At 41.0% G+C, this 24,008-nt stretch overlaps 1 protein-coding gene across 3 annotated transcripts in view; it reads right to left on the bottom strand.

The window, feature by feature from the left end:
* CEP192 (centrosomal protein 192) overlaps positions 1–24,008 on the bottom strand; it is a 51,971-nt gene that overhangs the window by 8,130 nt on the left and 19,833 nt on the right. For all 3 annotated transcript variants that reach the window (XM_035125389.3, XM_035125388.3, XM_088675303.1), the window contains 19 exons: positions 21,113–21,926; positions 20,585–20,733; positions 19,872–20,102; positions 15,831–15,956; positions 13,601–13,741; positions 13,067–13,127; positions 12,033–12,169; positions 11,852–11,944; positions 10,826–10,941; positions 10,568–10,744; positions 9,507–9,597; positions 8,558–8,722; positions 7,435–7,701; positions 7,154–7,260; positions 4,952–5,061; positions 3,959–4,100; positions 3,345–3,514; positions 1,782–1,905; positions 306–411 (listed from right to left, as the gene is read on the bottom strand). In XM_035125389.3, the coding sequence (XP_034981280.3) occupies positions 306–411; positions 1,782–1,905; positions 3,345–3,514; positions 3,959–4,100; positions 4,952–5,061; positions 7,154–7,260; positions 7,435–7,701; positions 8,558–8,722; positions 9,507–9,597; positions 10,568–10,744; positions 10,826–10,941; positions 11,852–11,944; positions 12,033–12,169; positions 13,067–13,127; positions 13,601–13,741; positions 15,831–15,956; positions 19,872–20,102; positions 20,585–20,733; positions 21,113–21,926 (3,327 nt within the window). The remainder of the gene's footprint in view (positions 1–305; positions 412–1,781; positions 1,906–3,344; positions 3,515–3,958; positions 4,101–4,951; positions 5,062–7,153; positions 7,261–7,434; positions 7,702–8,557; positions 8,723–9,506; positions 9,598–10,567; positions 10,745–10,825; positions 10,942–11,851; positions 11,945–12,032; positions 12,170–13,066; positions 13,128–13,600; positions 13,742–15,830; positions 15,957–19,871; positions 20,103–20,584; positions 20,734–21,112; positions 21,927–24,008) is intronic.

A 24,008-nucleotide genomic window follows, 5' to 3' on the forward strand; every position in this document is an offset into this window, starting at 1 on the left:
AACCAATCAACAAAAAAGAAAGAGATGGAACACACACGTATGCCTACCTAATATAATGTATGGGAGGCACAAAGAGAAAACCCTCTGAGGCCAGGCGTGATCCTATAGAAGCAGGTTATTCCTCAGGTAAACTGACCCAAGCAATTGTTCATTTACTCCCATAACTGCAAACTTCATCTAGGAAATGCAAACTACTCCCTTTAAAGCAATACTGACAGCTTAACTGACAACATGAAATTAGTTTCCTAAAACCAAGGCATTTGGCAGAATTTTCATAACCATAGACACTTATTTAAGCCACTTACTTTTTGTCCATTATCACAATGTACATAAATAAGGCCACTCCATGGAAAGATGGATTTCTTTTCTGCGAGTGATGGATTTGGACTCACATGAATTGAAATGTTGCTTCTAGAAATAAGATGCCCAGTGCATTAATTTTAATATGCTAAATGAAATCAAAGTTTCATTATTAGATCTGGTTACTGTTCTTCTAAAGGGATGCGGGTGGAGCTGTGGTCTAAACCAGTGTTTCTCAACCAGTGTGCCTCCAGATGTTTTGGGACTACAACTCCCATCATTCCTGACCACTGGTCTTGCTAGCTAGGGATGATGGGAGTTGTAGTCCCAAAACATCTGGAGGCACACTGGTTGAGAAACACTGGTCTAAACCACAGAGCCTAGGGCTTGCCTATCAGGTCGGCAGTTCGAATCCCCGCAACGGGGTGAGCTCCTGTTGTTCAGTCCCAGCTCCTGCCAACCTAGCAGTTCGAAAGCATGTCAAAATGCAAGTAGATAAATAGGTACGGCTCCAAGCGGGAAGGTAAACAGTGTTTCTGTGCGTTGCTCTGGTTTCACCAGAAGCAGCTTAGTCATGCTGGCCACATGACCCAGAAGCTGTCTGCGGACAAACGCCGGCTCCCTCGGCCTATAGAGCGAGATGAGCGCTGCAACCCCAGAGTCGTCCGCGACTGGAGCTAACGGTCAGTGGTACTTTTACCTTTACTGTTCTTCTTGACTTTTTTGTACACAATAGATGAAATTATAGTATTCTATTAATTTAATCTGAGGAATTGCAAGCCCACGCCTATCTACAAGTCTAGCATCATAAGGGAAAGGGAAAACTCACATAGTGATGTTTCAATCACCAATGCACCTGCCATGTACACAGGGCTAGAATTATTAGGTCTATGATACAACACTATCAGAAGCAAAATATCAAGTGGGGTGACAATATCCTTGCCAGCTGTATAACTATTATTGTGATAGGTGCAATATATCAGCTTCATATGGCTACAGCATTTTTCATAGAAGACTATGAAATCATGTGTGAGAGAGGCTCTAAGTTATTTAAATGTATCATAGTATTGTCAGCTCATAAAAAAACTGAAATATACTGCTAACTCAATCTGAATCATATATCTTGTATACAGTATTAATTTTTTCTGTGCTAACCAAAAACACTTTAGGTTATCCCTAAGAATTAAAGGTTTTTCTCAGCATAAATAAAAACAAGGTTGTTTATTCTTTTAGGAAAGAAAAGCTGGACACTATGGACATAGCCAGAAGCTCTTTTCGCAACTGTACAAATATCCCTTCCCTTCTGTAATTATATTGACAGTGCAATCCTATACAATGGCACTGAGATGTAAGTCCCATTGAATTCTACAGAAACTAGTTGTGCATAAGTGGATATAGGTTTGCAACCTTAGTTACTGCAAAGAACGGTTTTCAAATATATGGAGTCATGTGGAAAAGTCATGAACAATGGAAGTACTTACCCTGGTTCAATAGTTCCATGCTGAGGTGTTACTGTCAGACAGTGAGCAGGCCACGATAGCTCAAATGTCAATAACCTGTTTGAGTTGTTACTTATTTGTGCATGTTTAGTAATCGCAGCTCCACCTTTTGAGATAAGAATTGCATGAATTCTCAGTTATCTCTTATCATACATTTAAGTGCTAATTACAAAGCCGTATCAATTATGCAAATATTACTTCCAAACTTACACATGCAGTAATGAATCAAAGGCTTTTACATAATACAGCTATGGGGGGGGGAGAGCATGTATTACTTTATTGATATCTAAATAGTGGATTGGGAGTTACTTTGGAAAGTGGAAACTTTACAACCACTGACTAGGCTGCCAGCAACTGATTTGTTACCAACATTGAAACAAGGGATCTTTTACTTTTACTTCCTTGTAACAAATCAGAACTACAGTCGTACCTTGGTTCTTGAACGAAATCGGTTCCAGAAGTCCGATCAACTTCTGAAAACATTCAAAAACCAAGACACGGCTTCCGATTGGCTGCAGGAGCTTCTTGCACTCAATCAGAAGCCGCGTCGGACGTTCGGTTTCCAAAAAATGTTCACAAACCAGAAGACTCACTTCAGGGTTTGTGGCGTACAGGAGCCAAAACGTTCAAGTCACAAGGCATTCCAGAACCAAGGTACGACTGTAACAAGCAGATCTGTAAAACACAGAAAACTCCACTGAAAGTTTCTAGGTAAGCTTTTGAAGTCATCTCTGCTACAGAAATAAATTCTCTTCATTCCAGAATTTATGCATCATGATTAATTTATCAACTGAGTTCTAGATACCGCATTTTTCGCTCCATAAGACGCACTTTTTTTTCCTTCTAAAAAGTAAGAGGAAATGTCTGTGCGTCTTATGGAGCAAATGCATGGTCCCTGGAGCCGGATTGCCCAGGGGCAAAAAGCAGATCGTGCTTTTTTTTTCTTTAGGAAGAGTTAAAGGCTAATGAGGGAAAGAGGGAGTTGAAAGGAACCCGCTCAGCAGCTGATTGCAAGAAATCGGGGAGGGAGATAAGGGAAGCTAGCTCCCTTCCAGGCCCCGCCCCCTTGTCCAGGCCTCCATTGTTGAATGTTCTGCAGACTGAGGCGGCAGCGACATGTGACTGGCTGATTACATTATCTGTCTGGAAACTGTAGAAATGGCTCCCTTACCGAAAGAAGCTGCAGAACTGTGAGGTGAACCCCATAAAAACAGGATTTTTTCCCTTTGCAAGGTAAGCTCAGCAACTTTGAGCTGATACTCAAAAAAAGGAGCTTTCCCCCTCTGCAAAAAAGCTGCACAACTTTGAGCTGATCCCCCCCAAAAAAACCCCTTTCCTCCTTTAGAAAATTAGGTGCGTCTTTTGGTCAGGTGCATCTTATGGAGCAAAAAAATACGGTACATGGAGAAATATTCCTAATCCCAAACAAAATTCAGTTTATTATTGTGTCTCACAGTAATACTATCTATCACATGACAATCCTAAGCAATGTATAGGTACAAATATCATGGTGAATACGTCTTGAAACGTGTGGAAAAAGCATACTTTGAGAAGGAGCAGTGAGATTTAGAAATTCCGGCTGAAGAGTCCAGTTTTCCTTAGAAACAAGCTTATTTTCATCAAGGCTATTAGCATTTGACGACAATGCACAACCATGAGGTCCTTTAACAGGTAGTACATCCAAAGTCATATTGGATTTCTCAGGAACACCAGGTCTATGAAACAGAGAAAGAGCAGTTCAACACTAAATACTGGGAAACGAGACAAGAGAAGCAATTATCAGAGTATAAAGCTTGCCTTCTAAAAGAAAAGAAAAAACTTGCCTTACTTAGCCTTAGCCAGTTTCAGAAAAATAAAAACTGATAAAAAGCAATTAAAAGTTAGCAGATGAATTTAGTATTCTGAAAATGATTTTCAGTTCCAACATAACCTTTCGCCTATGTAATATTCCACAGGAATAATATCAACACCCACAACCACCAAGAAAGATTATATACAGACCCCAGTCACTGAAGTAGTCTAGCCAGGTAACTACACATTATGACCTAATTTCAGAGTCTTTTAATTCTTATTTTTGTTGAAATATTCAAAGTTTACCAAGGCAGAGGAACTGCTTAACAGTATTTCAGAAAATACTAAAAAATGGCAAATAAAATTACCTCTCTAGTGCTACACGATGGACTGAAGATGGCTTGATATCAAAAGCAGAGCTAGAGAAGGAATTAACCGCCGAAACAATAATCCTTCGCATGTTCATGAAAAAGTACTGGATATCAAACGAATGTTGCGGAAGATCATATACTAGAGAAGACATTTTAAAATCAAAAGCAAAGCTGGATGAATGGAACAAACTGCAGTATTTACTGAAGACTGGTGACTAATGACAGACTAATCAACTAATGACAGACTAATCAACTGGGTTATTACTGTCTTTACATACAGTAATTGCATTCCTGGACCTTTTCAAATTCTTTAGAAGTTAAAAGAGAAGATGGACATAGTCCATCACCAGCCTCCCAGCAGATATACACAAGGTAAGTAATTCCCACTGATTTCAAACGGAACTTCCAAATATGTACATTTAGGATAAAAGCTAATGTTGTAAAGGTGACATGAATGTTGCAACCTTCAGGAAAGTATTAAAAAGTTATAGCTAGAATTAGAGCAAGATCAAGCAACTACTGCTGCCAAAGGCAGATGAAAAGGGAATCCTAAACAGCATTGGAGGAATGACAATGGGAGATGGGAGGGAGGAAAGATTTGCTATGGAGAGGACAGAGATGGCTGCATGGTTGATTTCTCAACCAGTATTGGACAGTGAGATGGGCTGCTCACTTGACTTCCAGCAGGTCACATAGGTGTTGCTTCCTGGGAGGGTAAGGAAGCTGTGAGGTCTGGGGATGTAAGCAGCAGCAACGTGATCGACCAGAGGTCAGGTGCAAAGCACTGCCCCACCACAATATCCCCTACTATGAACCATGTTAAAAACAACCCAGCTGCACTAGCACCTGCATTATGATAACCAGGTTGCTAGAATATTCTCATAGGAATAAGGGAAAGTGATAGTGAAAGCTAAATTTGAAATACATCTAAAGAATGACAAGAAATCAAATATACAAACAAGTAGATATTCTCAGGGTGGCCAAGCTTACCTTCAGTCACCAGCTCTTCCCCGGGGAATTCTTCATCAAACTTTACATTTATCACAGGATTATTAGCAGGAAGCATTTTTTGCACTTGCTCTGGATTTTGCTGTACAGCTCTGAGTAGACAATAGAGTTTTCAGGTCTCATCAATGAAGAAGCATTTAACAAAGACACTAAAATACTCTATAAAGCATTCAATGCAATTACCCCACTTTAAAAGCATTTATGCACTGCAGTGTGCTTAGCAACTACATCTGATCAGCTTCTTACTCCCAATGAAAAACATAACAATTTGTCAGGACTCAATCATCCATCCACAAATGTGTCCAAAAGTTTCCTTCCAGCAATCATCTGCCCCAGATATCCAGTATGCTGGTTAAAGAACCACACAGAGTTAGAACTCTGGAAGTAGAATCTTGCCTTCCACTGGTCTGTGAAGAGTCCATCTACTACTAATTTGTCTGCACATAACAGAGGACGAAGGGGAGGGGAGAAGCAGCACTGACAACGACCACATATAATGGCCTGCTACTAACGCCAGAGAAAGTTAATGGGCCCACAAACATTGTTGCCCCAGCAAGCCCAAGTTAGGCCAGATAATAGGAACTACTCTGGTCATGTTGCAGGGAAGAGGGGAAAACCTACATATGTCTGTTTCGTAGATGTACTGCTCTTTCATGTTCATTGTGGGATTGTGGGAAGTTAGCAACTTGTTATGAAGCGTTTGACTACCATGCACAAGGCAAAGGCATTCTAACACCCTCAAGTGCTAACCTGCCATAGCCAGAAAATGAAGCAAATCTGAGTGCCGAATACAGCTGTCTTTCCCAAACCTTTTGCAAACAATGTATTTTACAATAAAGGATTTTATAATCAAAAAAAGTGAACTTGTTCCTGTTCTTGATACCAGTGACTGTTGATCTTTGAACACAGAGTTGGCTATGTAATTTAATAACCACTAATACAGAGTTTTCCCAACTTTTCATGTTGGTGACTGTTAGGATTTCTTACTCGCAAGTAGGACCCTAGCAGAGACACATGCCCAACTGCCATGTTCTCTCCCTCCTGGTTGATTGTTCGGGAGCTTCAGAAGCATTCTTCAGCCTGAACATCACAGCGAATGATGCCAACTGACATCAGCACACTTACAGATCCGCAGAGTTTGTGCAATTGCGTAACAGAACTCAGTAGCACAGCATTTGGCTAATCTACATTTATTTACATATGAACACACACGGAGCACTGCAACTCTCTAGCATCAGACAGCAAAACGAGAGAACAAAGAACAATAGTTCCACTTCAGGAACACACAGTAACACAAACATCCTGTCCTCATCACTTCCCACTCTGTAGAATGTAAACATACATTGTCATGTGATAGACAACAATCCCATGAATGCAAACATGGGGAATGAATCTCTAACAGTGACACCCATTTTAGACATGCATCCTTTCACGACACAGTAATTCAGTTTTACTAGCAACCAGAGGTTAAACTAACCCCTTTCCAGCCCTGGGAGGAGTGTGGGGAGCGTTTGCATGACACAGCCGACACACCAATGTGTCACGACACACAGTTTGAAAAGCTCTGTACTAATATTTAACAGCCAATATCAAAACAAACTTTTACTATCTGTCAGAGGGTCGTCGTGGCTACTCTAGAGTAACTCCGCCTGAGTCCAGTTTGTCTTCAAAGACGTTTATTGTGCTGTTTATTTACCGTGTAGAGACAGCTTAAAACATGACCTCTCATCCCGAATCAGAATCCGGCAATGGCGTACATCTGTTCCTATGCCAGCAAAGTAGTCTGGACACCCCAAAACGTCGCTCCCTTGACCTGCGTTGCGGCGCTCTCCTTACTTCTGGCACCGGAAGGAGTGATACCCTTTCAGTTTCCTCCCTCAGCAGTCGGTGCCCTGGCTCTGCAGCATCCCTAAGCGTCTGCCTGCATCCCTCCGCCCCCGAGCTTTCCCATTGTTCCTCCCTCTGATTTCTCTCCTCCTCAGTCTCCCCCTCCCACTCTGGCTGCTTCAGAACCACTGGTGCTCTCTGTACTTGACGAGGTGGACATCAGGATGATGGGGGCTGGCTCCCTGTAGGGAGTCACCCTTACATTATCCATTCTAACCACCTGCTTCTTATTTCTTAAGAACAGACAAGTAATGAATATACTTGTTATTTCTCAAAAAATAAATAAATTAGCCTTACCTGCGATACTGCTGTCTCAAAATTTCATCTCCATAGACAAAACAAATTGTAGACAACACTGATGAATTACTTTGATCTTCAGTTGAATTAAATGTTACTGTAACTTTCTGAGAAGAAACAGTCAAATTTTGGTAAATTAATTTGTGGCACAATGTTTGAATTATATGTAAGATTCACAAACACAAAGCAAGATTTTATGGCACATTTTTGGGTGGGTGGAGGGAATGTTAACAGCTTGCACATTTTATAGGTCTTGCATACCATATATATTGTGGCTTTACCTGCTGTGAACTTTCCTGAAGAACAAACTTTTCTGGAGAAACTCTCATCACATTTGGATCCATAACAATTATTTCACTTGAGTTCTTAAAGCACAGTGCTTTCACATACGCAGCCCGACTCCCTATATTTCGTACAGAAAAAGAAGCCTGTCTTGTTTTACCATTCAGCCCCGCAATATCATTCAGCCCCACTATGTATCTATTATAGTGTTTTTTAACATCTTCAAATCTCAGGTTGCTATTTCCTCCATATCCATACAATGGTATCTGAAAGAAAGAAAAACATACATGTAGAAAAACTGGAATTGAAATAACCTTGCCCCCAGTTTCATTATCCCCAACTTTAATATTCAAAACAATCAAAGGATACTAAAATTCTTTAAAATGTTCGCATGTAGCACACTATAAAGACCAAATGATGGAAAAGCAAGGTAATAGTACTTTAAGTAAGCAGAATAATGACTGGTTTCTGATGTGTACGAGTAACGGGATCTTTACAGCCAGGAAGATGCAAGTTGAAGGAAGTTAGCTGTGTTGGGAACAGCTGCTTCATGGTGCCCTGAAATGGTTCTTCACAAAGGCGTCCCTCACCTTCACCACTGAAAAAAGTGAGGAAAGCAAGCTTCTTTGGGAGCTACTGGCGTGCTTTCAAACTGCTAGGTTGGCAGGAGCTAGGACAGAGCAATGGGAGCTCACTCCATCATGGGAATTCGAATTGCCGGAATTGCCGGCCTTCTGATCAGCAAGCCCAAGAGGCTCAGTGGTTTAGACCACAGCGCCACCCGCAGAGTACAACAAAATCGGGGGGGGGGAACACACACCAGGTTGGTTACCCCTGACTTAAGACACTGAAAGGCCCAGAACAAGAAGAAAAGGATATCCAAAGTGCAAGGCAAGGGAGTTACTGAGATGTGGAGAGACTCTGCACCACTCTTAATATAAAGAAAACTACTGGAGTACAAAAAATAAAATCCAAGGAGGTTATAGGGGTCAATTTCTTGTCTGGCTTACAGTCAGAAAATGTGAAGATGCTTCAAAACGTCCTGAAGGACTTACTGCAAAAAGGAACATAATAAATTCAGAAACATCCCATGAAATAGGATCAGTGTAAAAAGTAACTTACAGTGAACTTGATTCCTAGTTGAGATAGAAGACCAAGCTGTTTCATTTCAAGTTTTGCATACATACAAGTTAATCGAGTTGGTGTAAATATTAGACAGACAGTATAATCATGTTTTGGACGGATCTTGATTTCACAATTATTGTACACATGTTCGCCAAGTTTCAACTGCAAATACACAAGAAAATCCTCACAGCAAATTAATCTAATTCAGAAAATTAATTTAGAAGATTTAAGATTTTTAACGAACAGTTTAAACCTAAATAATTTGCTCCCATAATTCTATGACCTCTGAGGTATGCCACTCTATGGAAATGCTGACACAGTAAGAAGAATAAGTGTTTTTTATTCATTACTATTTTGCAACATTTTCCATTTTAAGTCTCTGTACTGGAAGAATGTGTAAATGGCTGAACTGATGGCTCCATTCAATTTGGCACCCTCCCTAGCTTTCTTTGCGCTTCTTTCTCTCCCTTTGGGATCCCTACCCACCCACCCAAATGAAATTAGGATGATGGCCTCATCCTGTTCCCCATCCCTAGTTATAAGAATCTTAAGTTTGGTCATTTTGTTTCAAATTTGTGGTTTTAAAAGCCGCTGAATATTTTCCACTATAACATTGCTCTGTAAAATGTAGAGCATGTCACAGAAACAATCAATATTCTTAAGTCTGATACAACAAAACTAGCAGCAAGCACTGCTGCAAGAGGTACAAAACCAACATTTCAGAAATTTAAAATTTGAAATCATGTCCACTGTACTCTCCTGCATGTACTGATAAAAGTCCAACTGAATTCGATGAGATTTACTCTGAGGTAACTGTGTATAGGATGGCAGACTTTGAAGGCTTATTTCAGTGAGAAGATTAAAATAAAAACCTAGCTTCAGTTTCAAATACCAAGTATATTTGGATCTGAATTTATATAAACAGTTTCAGTTTTGCATTACTTACTTGAAAACAGTCCTGATCTTGACCCCTTATCAGCAATCTTAACTGCTGCGTAATAGATGGAGAGTTATTTCTCAGGATTAGTTTCTGCAGGCTGAAAAAATATAGAAATCTTTAACATTTCATAGTAATTTGCTTATATTTATGAATAGTTGCCCTGATAATCCACCAAGAATTACAGCATGATAAATCCAAGGTGATCTAGTGAAGAATTAGTTGGTCTAGCTGCAGACCTGTGATTTTACTCATTTATAATAGTGTTATTTTCCATAATAAGACATATTTAGAACCTTATTGACAGTCTAAAGCAGGCATCCCCAAACTTCGGCCTTCCAGATGTTTTGGACTACAATTCCCATCATCCCTGACCACTGGTCCTGTTAGCTAGGGATCATGGGAGTTGTAGGCCAAAACATCTGGAGGGTTGCACTTTGGGGATGCCTGGTCTAAAGTTTTGGCTATTTATGTACAGCGTGTGCTTGCTTCTAAATGTACAGCAAAGGGTATAATGCTGAGAAGGCAGGCATATCCAACAGTAAATTTTGTGTGCCATTAAAGGTTCGCTTTTTTCTTTCTTTTAAAAAGGGTTGCCAGCTGCCAGGTATTTTATCTATTTACAGTGGTACTTGCACACAGGAATGTACTGGATGAAGACCAATATACTGAAGGTCGGTAAGGACAAGACAGTGACACTGTACTCTCTCACACATCCCTAAATGCTGCTTCTTATGGTCATTTGGAATAGTGAGGGATGTCAGCAAACATAACTGTGGAAATGGCAAAGACAGTTCTGCTTAAGCAGGGACTCCCTGGATCCAAGCATCACCATGTTTGAACAAAGCATTGCCGGCATTTGCGTGGGGGTCGCATTCTAGGTCATCGAGTATGTTGGCAGAGCATGCATAAGCCCACCCCGCTCTCTTCTGGGTCTGAAAATGGTGCATGCTTTCAATGCACGCAAAATGGGAGTTGCCTGTATTTTATACTCCTGAACGAAAAATTGATTCACGCTTTATGTATCACCAGCAATCACACACTGCATATCTTTTTTTCTTGGTACTTACACTGTTCTGCCAAGCTGTATACCTCCCCATGTCAGAAACTGCTTGTTAGCTAGGATGGGGGGAACTTCTGAACTGGGGTATTTCTGTACCAAAGGTTTGCTCTCCACCGCAGTCACTTCGCCTTTTACAGTCACTTTATATTCTGGCCCAGATGGCAGTACCAAGATTTTTAAAACACTATTAAAATAAAGCATCAAGTTAGAAGTTCTGTAAAAAGAATTTCTGCTTAGTATCATTAGGCCAATTAGGTTGCATTACCTTTCAGCATTTCTACAGTCCTTTGGAGAAAACACAACTGTCACTTCTTGTTCTTCCCCAGGTATAAGAACCAGGTCCTCTGGATTGACAGAAATGCCGCTATCTGGCTCTAGTGCCTGGAAATAAATAGTGTTACTTCAAGGTGTTATTCTTTGATGCTCAGGTGACAATGGTAGCCAGGAATACTCCGTCTGCACTGGCTGCTACACAAGATATGATATTTCCTAGAGAAACTGAATTTTGCCCCATACAATAATGCCCTAATTTAAATTACAACACATAAGCTACCCTTCAGGGAGCTGCCTTTGAAGAAAATTTAGAAGCTCCAAGTGGAATTGCAAATGTGAATTGCAGTGTTGTAACCAAAGTCCTTAGTTAGATCAAATTAAATGGCAATTATTCTGTTTTGATCAGTTATAGTTTCTGAGCTCAATTCAAAATGCTAACTCTAAACCACTTCATAGATATCAGTTAAGATACTTGCATGGTTGCCATGATTTCCTAAGCTGTACCTCACAGGGAGGATCTTAGCAGGAATGCTGAGATTCTCACCAGAACATGCCTAGGGTTATGTAGCATCCACATAGTGCAAGAGCTTCCTAGGGGCCAACCATGTGGCTTTAGAAATAAAATTACATTACTAACCCAGCCCCCTACACACATAAGTAGATGATGCTATGCCAGAACTACTTGAACAGCTGTCATCCTTCTGCCCAGCATAGCACCAACATAGAAACGGTGTCTATTATTTCTCTTGTCTCAGAAGCAGGCACCAGGGGATTAGGCCCTGTACTCTGCTTTCCCCTGTGGTTGAGTCCAGTTGAGTAAGTCCAGCTGACAAAACCAAGATGGGAACAACGACCCCCTCTGAAATTGTTGGTAAGACTGCAATATCAATTTGCACTTTAAATTTTTTTGCCAGGAAAGAGTGAATTGGACTATCTTTCTATTATGTACTGATTAAGTTAGACTGATTTGGTTGACAGTAATTGCAGAACTACTCCTTGGAAAAGTAAGGTAACCTACCAGGATTTTCAAGTCGACTTTAATATTCCCAGCGTTCTTTAATGGCAACTGCTGCCTTGTTGATAATCCCTTCCTCGCAGACATATATAAGGTCTAGAAAAAATAGGTTTCAAGTGATAGTTAGAAGTGAAATATAAAAGAAGATAAGCTGCATCACAAAGGATGGTTTTGGAAAATGTACCTGTAGGCCTTTCGGAGCATATATCCTAGGAGTTCCAGATCTTGCATGTAGAGGTATACTTAAAATTTTAGCAGGCTCTGGACAATCAACCTCCACATCAATTCTTGCAAAATACTCATCCGCAGGGCCCAAAGAATCTGAATAAAGTAAGTACAAAGGATAAGACTGATCAAGTGTAAAATGTTATGATTTATTCTAGAATGAGCTTTGACACCAAGTATTATCAACATTTAACTACCCAACTGTGATGTCAAATTAGAATATGTCTGGTGCTATGGTAGTATTTTTTAATATATATATATATATATAAATATAATATATTGGTCTGTTTAAGCGAGGCTCTCCATTTCAAAATGTTATAGTGCTACAACTGGCCTTCAAAGCAGCAAATGAATGGAAACAGCAATAATGAAGTACATCCTAAAAGATATGTTGAAGCAGGGCTTCTGCATACCTCCAAAGTGTTTCAGCATGCAGAGTTCATCATACAACTGGTTGAAGTGATACATTTTTGGCTTCCAGCCTCAAAAAAAGATAGTGACTCAAGGTAAAATGAGCCTTTCTACAAAACTTAATGCACGTTTGACATGCCTCACATTAAAAGGCATACATTTACAATGAATACAAGGGACAGAACAGCTTATGGCACATGCTTATATACATTTCATAAGTGCTTGCCCATTACTGCCTGGTCCAGAACGTCCAGGAAACTTGAAATCCTAGCACATTGCCTTCTTTAACCTAGATATGACGGGAGTCAGCACTTGCAGCCCCAAGTATGAAAATCTGCAAACAGGGATTTGGTATGTTAACGTTTATGCACAGGTTCAAGCATTTTAAAGCTTCTTGAATATCTAGTGTGAGAGCTATTCATCACATGGCATGATATCAAATATCATGATATCAAATATCATTCCAATAGGAAGCCACGCCTTGGTTTTCGAACGGTTCCAGGAGTCAAATGGACTCCCGGAATGGATTAAGTTTGATAACCAACCAAGGTACACCGATTTCATAAGATAGCAGATCTATACCTGAAGTGATGCATTTGCTTGGTGCATGGAACTGAACCCAAACTACTAGAACATCAGGATCCTGGAAAGAAAGACATTTGTGTATAATGAAACATTGATTATGGTTGAAACATTGATCAGCTACAATCTTCACACAGAATCATATTTTAAAAGACCATGGCTTTAAGTCTTTACTACCCTAAACTACAGATACAGTAGGAAGGGCTCTTCTGTGGTGTGAATGGTTCTGTGCTCATCTGAACACAACCAGATCATGACTGGCAAAGAAAAGCACACCACCAATTTAAGTGAAAGACGGATGTCCCCCAATACTAGGGCTGCCGTACGTCCAGATTTTCCCAGACACTACTGGGATTTCAAAGGCAGAATTGACATACGGGGAAATTTCTGAAAGGTGGTGCTTTGTCCTGGATCTTAGGCAAACACTTCCCAAATAAAAACTCTGTTACTAAAAACAAACTTTCAGCTAAGCCTTTAAGAATAAATACTATTTTGGTTAATTCAACTATATTAATTTGGTTTATAGTCACTTACTTGCCCATCACTTCTTGCATTCATTACATGGGATATCACTGACGGAGCTGCTCGCTGGGAAATGTCGCAAGTAGGGAGCAAACTAACAGAAGCGTTAACTGGTTCCTTGGAAAATGTGAAACACCGCCATGCTACAGCATTCTGTAATAAATATTTTTTTAGATTTTAAAAGCAGAACATTACTGCCATCCCCTAAATTACTCAGCATTTCAGGTTATTGACTGTTGTTAGGATATGCTAAATAGAGCCCTGCTGTTCTACCAACTGAATAAAATTTTAAAGCAAGAGGTGGTACCACACAGGTTCTGGGAGAGCATTCGAAGCATATGGGGCACTAAGCAGAATAGATGCCATTTAGAAGCCAGATTAAATAAACCTTTGACTGAAAGAAGGGCTGTAGCTCAGTAACAGAGCACGCGTTTTGCATGTAAAAACTCCTAATTTCAGTCTTCGGAATCTCAAGGTAAAGCTGGGGAAAGACTCTTGTCGGTAACCCCGAATTGCTGCCGCCACTATAGGCAATACTAAATGGATCCTACGGACTTGATATATGGATGCTTCTAGTGTTCCAAGTTGAGCGAGCAAGAGATCTTTGAAACAGCTAAAGATAGTAGAAAATGTCACAAATGCATTGAGCTACAAGTAGTGGATAATTAGAGGTGGTGCAGCTGTGTATGGCAGCAATGAGGAGTTTGTGCTGCATCCAGGAGTTGATAGGATCCCAATGTAAGAGTTTAGGAAGAGGTGCTATGCAGTCTAAGGGGCCATAAATTATTTTGTTAGCCAAGTTTTGGAAAGCTGGGGGTTGGGGGGAACTGCAAGCCAGAAAAAGAAAAGGCTGCAGTAATGGTGGGTGGCAACTGGAGTTTACATTAAGGGGCATGTCAGGGGGTCTCCTTACAGAGAGCCTCCACCCATCATTTTCACCAGCTCATCACCCAGCGTCAGCTCATCACCCAGTCAGAGGAGAGGAAAGAGGAAGTGAGCGGAGTGGAGAGAGGGCTGTTATATGCTACAGAGCCCTTGCACACTCTGAGGGAGAGGTAGGGGAGGAGGCGCTGAGGCAGCCATCGGACACCGGGCGTCTGCTTCCCCTAACGCCTGAATTGAGGCGTACTACCACCCGTAGGGCAAGGGGGCAGTGTTTTGGGGTACACAGGCTCTTATGCTGGGCGAAGACTAGGAAGAAGCCATTGTGAGGTTCTGATACGGACTGAGCAATCATGTTTTCTGATACTCTTGCACTGTAAATAGCATGCACAATAAAACTCGGAAAGAAACGACGGAGTGGAGCGTCTTTACTCATGAGTAGCCGCAACCTTCTCTAACAGGGCAGAAAATAAGTGTGCTGTACTTAGCTAAGTTAGACAAGGGGTAGCAACATGACATGGAGATGAAGAGTAGAAAGAGGAATCCAAGAAAGTCAATACTTTCCTTGATCAAGAAGGTAAATAACTATGTTTTCAATACATTATGTACATACACTTAGAAAGCCAGGAGGGAGGATGAATATAGTAGGGAACCACAAATAGATAATTGAGGGTGCTGATCTGGGAGAAGTATTGGAAAAGCTTTCCTTGCTAGAAACATTGAATGAGTGATTGGACAGGTAGGAAGAAAGTGAGCTGGTCAACAGTTTCACAGGCAGAAGAGACAAGGGCAGAAGTGAATATTTCAACCTCTTTAATGAAACATTTGCAGGTTGGAGTAGACATCCAGAAACAGAGCGAGGATTTACTTTGCTAAATCAATGGAAGTCAAAACTACAGTGCAGTCAGCCTCACAACTGTATTGCCAGGCTATATGATTCATCAGCTGCAATCCCTCTGCTTCAGCTTCTTAGAACATCTGCTTCTGACAGCTGTTGTGGGAATAGCATAATGAAATCCTGCTGCACAACCAACATTCCCATTGTAGAGAAACATGTCAGGATGCAAAGAAAATATCTCAAGTGATATCAACACACTGCAACAAGGGTAATCCGTTACCACTGGCGCTCTGCTTATCTGGGAGTAAAACCAAGCTGCTGGTTACCCATAATGTGGAACCAATGCAGCAGTCACTTGCAAGTAGCTGCTTCTCAAGAGATCACTGTACAAGTTGCTATACTGGGAGAGGGTTGTCGGTTTGTGCATTTCCCTCCTTTGTTTTTGTGATGTATTTTGTGTTTTGTGTTGCAAACTTGGATAAAAGCTTGTATACAAGTTTAAATGAATGAATGAATACTTACTGCATAAATGACAAGTCTGACTGGCACTCTAGCACATGTCTTGTTTGTTAGTTTCAGTGGAAGAGCTTTCCAGCTGCCAGATGGCATATCACCAAAGTCAAGATGGTTTGTCGTTCCTGCTTCCACCTAGTATTAGAAAGGGGGAAGAGGAGGGAAATAATACCTTTAAGAATCGAGGCACACAAAGTCATATTTATTTGTATGAAGAAGCAAACAGGTGTCACTAAAAGATAACTAGACAAGAGATTTTAGCTGTGCCCCCTCCTGGAGAAGCATTCTGACCACAACCTCTTACTGTGACTATTAGAGATTTGCCAAAACGAAGAAACAAAAAAGTTTCACCAATATCTGAAGTTATTAAACATTGCTCATTGTGTACATCGGGATGGGGAAAACTTGGACCTGGGTGCCAAATGTGGCCCCCACCTCTCTCTATCTGGCCCTCAGGACTCTCCCCAAGTCACACCTCCTCTTTGGCCCAACTTTATACCCTTCTTAAATATTTTTTCCCTGGCTGGAATGTGCTCTTGAATTCTGATAATGCTTCTTGCTTGCCTGGATGGAGAATATAAAGGATTGTGTGACTGCGGACAGAAACGTACCTACTGTACAGAGGTCCACCCATACATCAGCCTCTGGAAGACTGCAGCCCTCAGGATGAACATGTACATCCTGATATACATGGGTAACTAACAAATTTTGGTAGATTTGGAGAGACCAAGTACAGTGGTGCCTCGCTAGACGAATGCCCTGTAAGACGAATTTTTCGCTTAACGAAGAGATTTTTCGAGCGGAGGTTGCCTCGCAAGACGAATTCATTTTGTGAAAAATTCATCTAGCGAATCGTGGTTTCCCATAGGAATGCACTGAAATTCAATTAATGCGTTCCTATGGGCAAAATAAAAATATTCAAAAAAAATATATTCAATGCATTCCTATGGGATTCGCTAGACGAATTTTTCACAAAATGAATTGACTCACAGAACGAATTAAATTCGTCTAGCGAGGCACCACTGTATCGTATAGTAAAATTATTGAAAATCGGACTATTTTTATAGTGTAGTGAAATATGAAGTTTCAATAAAAAAATTCCTTCAGTAGCACCTTAAAGACCAACTAAGTTTCAAGACAGTGTTGTCATTTGGAATTCAGGAAACGATTTGTGGAATGATATAGCTGATAACATAGCAGTGGGGGGCCCAGTTACAGAACACCACCTGCAGGGAAGTTTATTTGGTGAAAACTTTATACCGTAGGTGCCTGGCAAAAACGTTTATTGAACAAGGCACTGAGTATTTACAACTCAACTGTGCTTTTATTTCCTGCTTATTTCTCTATTTTTTTTTAATTTTTGGAAACAATTAAATCTTTGGATATTGCAGTGGTGCCCCACTTATGGATTGCCCTCCCTCAGGGAGTGTGCCTACCATGGAATCTGTTGATAATCCGGAATATAATTTGGTTAAGACTCCTGTTTTCCCAGCTTCTGGTTTACCGCCTGAGCCGTCCGGCGGGGTTTGCCTCGAGCTCCGAGGCAACCCGGCTCCGTGAGGAGGGGGAGGGCTGCGAAAGCAACACAGCACCCCAAAAGAGCCCCAGATAGAGCGTTCTGGGGACAAAGAGCTCAGCGGCGCCCCAAAACGTGATTCCCTGACTCTCCGGTAAGCCCTAATAAGAGCTCCGGAGCAAGAAGGGTCGTAGTCGCGGGGGCCATTTTGAGCAACAGCGTTACCCTAGCGGAGTGAAGCTTCGAGCCGGAGGTGGTGAGCGGTAGATTCCTCCAAAGCATTTGAATTGAAAAATTGGAAACCGTGAGTAGAAGATTGGAAAATTTTATCTTATTGGATTACAATTTGGAAACAGGAGAGAGAGAAAATGGAAGCCATCTCCCCCCACTGATTGACTTAAGAAGCAGTTAAAAATACCCGAAGCCGGGAAAAGAAGTTTATTTTCATATTAAGACATTTCTAAGGATTTAAAAAAGATTCTCCCCTGGAAGCAGGGTAAAAGGGGAGACGGATATATGTTGTTAAAATCCCCTGCAAAGGGAGAAAATAAAATCTGAAAAAGCCTCTTCCTTTCCTGGCGACGGCAGCCCTGACAGAACAGCGAGCTTATTGTGTTACCATAAAGGAAAAGAAGGAAAAGAACGTATTGACTTTTTGGAGTTATTATGTTAAATATCTGCATAGAATTCAATGTAACAGGACTTTGAGAAGATACATTGCAGCCAGTTTGGTGAAAATGTTGTTGGAGAAATAAGTAGCAACCATTTCCTGTCTCTCAAGACAAGCTTCGACCTTGAAAGGACCTGAAAATGTCAACAAAAGTGTATGCACCTGGATTCGAGCAAAATGTTTTGAGACGCCTGTGGGAACTTAAAATTGGAATGTACCACGATGAATTACAATTGCAAGAAATGAAGCAACTTCTACAGATGGAGGACACTAATAATGGAACTAATAATGGAACACCAGATGAAGACATTAAGGAAAATGAATTGAAGGAGAGTGATATCTTAAAACAAGAGGAAGTTCATTATGAAGGAAAAGAGGAAAATGTCCAACAAGTATGGTTTGGGATTATCCCTCATGCTGAGGGAAAGACAGAAATTTTTTGGAGCTCAGAACACCCACAAGGAAATGAACGTTCAAAGAAGTGGGGAAAATCAGGGGGGGGGGCATAAGGACGTTTTGGAGAAAGGGGGTGGGATGAAGGAAGAATAGATACTTTGTTTACTAGGATGGATTAACAGGACTGAAAACTGGACTGACGACTATGGAACTCGCTGGACTGGAAGGGAATAGCTGGGATCAGGGGAAGAGGAGGTATATTAGTGGATAAAAAATATATAGCAAATTAAAATTGGGAATGTAAAAATGGTTCAAAATGTATGGATGTCCTTGGAGAAAAAATTATAGGCAAGGGAAGAAAAGAAATGTTGATTATGCTAGAAATAAGATATAGTTTGGAAATGAGAATACTAAAATTATAATTTTGTAAGATGAATTGTTAAAAGGGGACGGTTGGATGGTTCACCCCCTCTTGTCAGTCTCCCGCGCGTTGGGAGCCCTTGGTGGCAGGGGGGGTTTCTGTGGCGGGGGAGACGGGGAGGGGGGAAGGATTCAATCAGAAAAGGGACCACCTTCGCCTTCCCTTTTCCCTCTAGGGACTTCTCGTGGCAGGGGGAGCCCTGGGGGATGGGGGAAGGAAGGGGGTGCAATGAAAATAAAGGAGAAATTAACAAGAAAATTAGATAGTATGCCAAATATAAGGTTGGAAAATTTGCAAATAGAATGGGGATAATGATAAGAAAACTGTATTGTAGTTTTTGTTTTTCTTTATTATGCAAAAATAATAATTTATGTTTAGATAGATAGTTGGGTGGACACTCGCCTGTATCTCTCCTTGTCATCCTAGAGCCTCTTGGTGGCAGGAGGAGGTTCTGGGGGGAGGGAGGGTGGGGTGGGGACAAACCCAATTATAAAATGGACCACCTTCGACTGCCCACTTTTCAGGGGACTCTCTCGTGGCAAGAGAGGGCTCGTGGAGGGGGGGGGGTTAGAAGAAGGGGGATAATGTGTTGTGTACGTTTTTCTTTATTATGTAAAATGTATTTTTTTAAAAAAAGACTCCTGTTTTCCCAGGCTTCTTCAGGTTGCTAGCATTAGTTTCTGTATGCTGCTGTTAAGGAGCTGTGTTGGCTCTGTAAGAACTTTTAAAATTATTTGTCTTCAGTTGATTTTAGGTACCTTTTTACCTGCTCTGTCTTTTTTGGATTGTTTGTACTTTGCTTTATTTGTAGCTTATTATGAGATTGAAAGATGAAGGGCGGGATAAATGTACCAAATACATTAATAAAAGCAAACTAGGATACCTTATAGCAAGTCAGACTATTAGCCTATCTAGCTCAGTACTGTTCACAATGACTGGCAACAGCACTCTAGGGTTTCAGATAGGGATCTCCTCAACCCTGCTACACCCCTTCCCTAACTATGTATTCATCAGAACTATACATTATGCACTCATCTGGATTTTTACCTCAATATCGGGAATCTCAGCAACTGCATTCACAATCACTCTAGCTGCTAAGGCCTGTGCCTGGACTATTGTATCCGCATCTGCAGTAAATGGCCAAGAGGCAATACTAAGTACACACTGAAAGACTCCTGCTTGACAGGGTAGAAACAGCATTTTTAGATCTTCTGTAGTACGAGGTCCTATGACAGTTTTGTTTTTAAACAGGAAACACCTGTGCTTCAGAGGGTCCATCTACCAAAAAACAAAAACAAAAAACCACACACACAATCAGAGGTTCATGACAAAGCCAGCAATTCTCAATAGAGAGGTGTAAAATAGATACAAAGAATTAGGATGGCATTTAAAGGTTCTGTGTTGACCATATCCAAATCATTTCTACTACTGTGCTGCCCCCCTTCTCCATGGCACATTGGTGAATACTTTTGAAAAAATGAACATAGATATGAAAGTTTCATCACAATGACTTTTGTGTTTGAGAAACAGGGATTGCTATCAATAGGGGGAAAAGTGTTGAAGTCCATCATAGTTTATGGCCAAATGATATTAAAAAGTACAGAGCTTCAACCAGATTTCAAGTTAATAATTTTCTAGCCCTTTTTTTGGGGGGGGGACTGGCAAGCAGGCTGCCATGGTTTAAAACACGGTTTACTTCACTAGAGAAAAAAAGTAAAATATTAAAATATGCATAATACATATCAAGATTTGGTGCATACCTTTTCGCCATCAAGCATAATACTAAGGAGGCCGATGCTGACCTGTAGCCACCGTTCAGATGGGTTAAGAACACTAAGGACTGTGTGTGATGTCAGCCCCACACAACAAGCATTAGGGAATGTTACTTCTTCTGGGACTTTTACGCGTTCTAGGAAAGAGAAAATAACCAATAAATTCATTTCTGTTTCAACTGCAAATTTTGGACAACATAAAAACAGGGCTAAAATGTATTTTATCAAACTGTTGGATAAAATGGATTTTATGCAACAGCCTGCAGGCAGAGTTCTGCTCATGCAACAGGATTTCACCCTTCAAATCTGCTCTGAAGGGTTCATCAACCTCTTGGAGCAGACAAAGGGAGCAGGAGAAAAAAATGTTCACTGGCTGCTTAACCTATAATGAACAAATAAAAATGATAAATAATGCTCTTTTAAATAAATAAAAGAATGACCAAGAATCCAAGTAAATATCTTCTTGACCACAAAAGGCATTAGATAAGGTTGCTGGAAGAAAAACAAATAACTTACCAAGTCCAAATGGCACAGATTCCTCCAGCTGTCTAGGTCCACCAGCATCAGCTACTTGCACTGTGTGTGGAGTGCTACTAAAGACATTCTGGCTGGAAATGAAGTTGCACTGGGGAGCTGCACCCAACATTCCAGATCCAACTTCTGAACCTGGTGTCATTCCAACAGTCAGTGAGCTTGGAACATGACCCACAGGGATGGTAGAATAAATCAGTCCTTGTGGAACACCAAAAACTGGAGGACATCCAGCTTGATACTGAGGCAAAGCCATATTTGTTTGAGATGGCAAGCTTCTCAGATATTGTTGGGCAAATGGTGTTGATCTAAGGGAACACCCTGTTAGCAGCGTTGGAAGTTGAGAAGATATGGCTGGAATTTCTGAAACAGGAACATGTGATTTAAAGTTTGCTCTATTTTGACTTAATGAAATACAGTCACCTAAACCGTCATGGGCATGCACATCTTTTTGAGAGTATAAGCCTGGTCCATGTGCTGTGGTTGTACACCCATGCTCTGTTACTGGTACTTCAACATTTTCCGGTTCATTGTTACTATTTGAACATTTCTGTGCAGATTGATTTTTGCTCTTTGATGGCTGCTGTCCAGTTGATTTCTTGTGCTCTGGTAGACTGAAAGCATCTGCTGATTTGTTTATTTCTAGCTTCTTATTATGGTTTCTTGCACTAGTGCTTGCACTGCTTAGTGATGGATGTTTGTTATTTTGCAAATCAATGTTTTTTTTAGTTTCTTCTTCCAATGCTGAAGTTGGGCTGGTCCAAACTATTGTTGTGCCCCAGCCACTAGCACGATTATTCTGAATAGAAGATATTAAAGATATTTGATTAGCATTTATAATTTGTAATAAGCTTATGATTAGTACATATTAAAAGCCTCTACACACAGAGAGAGAGAGCCTACTATACTTGCCTACCAAGTAGACAAAACACCACAATTAATTCACAAAATAAATTAATATTATAGCCTTAACTGATTATCCTTCTTCAGTGGAAAATACAAGGATTTTAAATGCAGAAACAATACTACCAAGGAGTGTGGTGGAGTCTCCTTCTTTGGAGGTCTTTAAGCAGAGGCTTGACAGGCATATGTCAAGAATGCTTTGATGGTGTTTCCTGCTTGGCAGGGGGTTGGACTGGATGGCCCTTGTGGTCTCTTCCAACTCTATGATTCTATGACTTACTGGCCCTGTTTGCATGTTATACCAAACCACAGTTAGAAACAAACTATGTCTCACTGTGAATGAACAGCATGGTCCTCAAATTGCACCTACTCTGCTCCTCCATTTCCCAAGGAGGAGGTAAAACCACAGTGAAAGCTTAGCATGATGGGCAAGGCTCAATGTGTGGTTTCTCTCCAGCAGGTTCAGTTTGAGCAGCATTCATCAGCAAACCATAGCATAGGGCTTAACGTGATGTGTGAAACAGGTGACTATGTTAAATAAATTCACCATAGCTAATTTTTAAAAGCCACACAACTCTGGTACAAGGTGAGTATTTACTGCAAGCTTTCAGCAATCTCATGATGCTTCCAGGAGGCTGCTTCCCCAGGAATGAAGCAAATAGTAATTCTTAAGAAGTATCAAGGTGTATTAAGTGAGGAAGTGCGTATGTGCAACTAAAGGTTAGGTGCAATATTTGCCATGTCACCAGTACTAGCCCTGATTGTACAGCATAGTAGTTGGCATGAGGCAGGGCAGGGATGGGGAACATTTTTGATCCAGTAGAGCAGATCTTTTTCTTCCACTCCCCACAGGTCAACTTTGATAGGTGGGACCACCTACCTGTCACTCACCGGATGTCATAATGATATCAGGTGACTATCAGGTAGCTTGTCCCACCCACCTGCCAAATTGGTCCATGGACATGGGAAATACAGCCCAAGCAGGACAGAACTCCTTGTGTATCAGTGTTCAAATCTACTTTCTGGAGCTTTGGGGTGTGCTAGACAATTCCCTGTGGGAACTTGCTGGCATGCCTAAGCTAGGATTAAAGCTAATGTGTGGAGGATCAATCCTGCTTCTTCCATCCTTGTCTAAGTCTGCCCCACACCTGACATCACTGACTATGCCAGTTATGGAGCAGGTGGGCATACCTTTGGGAAAAACATTCTGGCATGCCACATGGGGAGGCCTGGCAGCTCAGGTTTGGTCCACAGGCCAGAGGTTCTCCTCTCCTGTGGCACTGTACAAATGAGTTTTCATAGTCCACTGTGTTATTAATTCATATTAGCTCATGTCCGCAAGTGTCCTAAGAATATCTGCTATGATTTTGCCATTTTGTGTTTCATATCACTGATTTGAATTCCAGAGCAGCAGGTTCACGGACATGGTAAGTTTACAATGCGGCGGTGGAGGAGGTTAACTCTACCACAGAGTGCATTTTGACCGGACATTACATTAGTTCTCCTTACTCATCCAATCCCTTGTATGTACGTTCCACTGTACTTAAGGGGACAAGAAACTAAGAAATTAGCTAGTACAGTGGTACCTCTGGTTACGAACACTTCTGGTTACAAACTCTGCTAACCCGGAAGTAGTTGCTCCTGGTTGCGAACTTTGCCCCAGGATGCGAATGGAAATCGAGTGCTGGAGGCACGTGCGCAGTGGGAGGCCCCATTAGCGAAAGTGCGCCTCAGGATAAGAACGGTTTCAGCTTAAGAACGGACCTCTGGATCGAATTAAATTCGTAACCAGAGGTACCACTATACAGAGTAAGTCAGAGTCCTGGCTAAGGTGTAATAATTTCATCTTGGGTAATACAAGTCTAGTACACCGTCCACTATACTACACTGGTTCTTGATTAATATTTTATACTTCTGGGAAGATAGTTCTTCATAAAATGTACCTAAGATCAAGATACAACTTGAAACTTGGCATATA

This window comes from Zootoca vivipara, chromosome 8 (assembly GCF_965207765.1).
Source record: "Zootoca vivipara chromosome 8, rZooViv2.hap1.1, whole genome shotgun sequence".
NCBI lineage: Eukaryota > Metazoa > Chordata > Lepidosauria > Squamata > Lacertidae > Zootoca > Zootoca vivipara.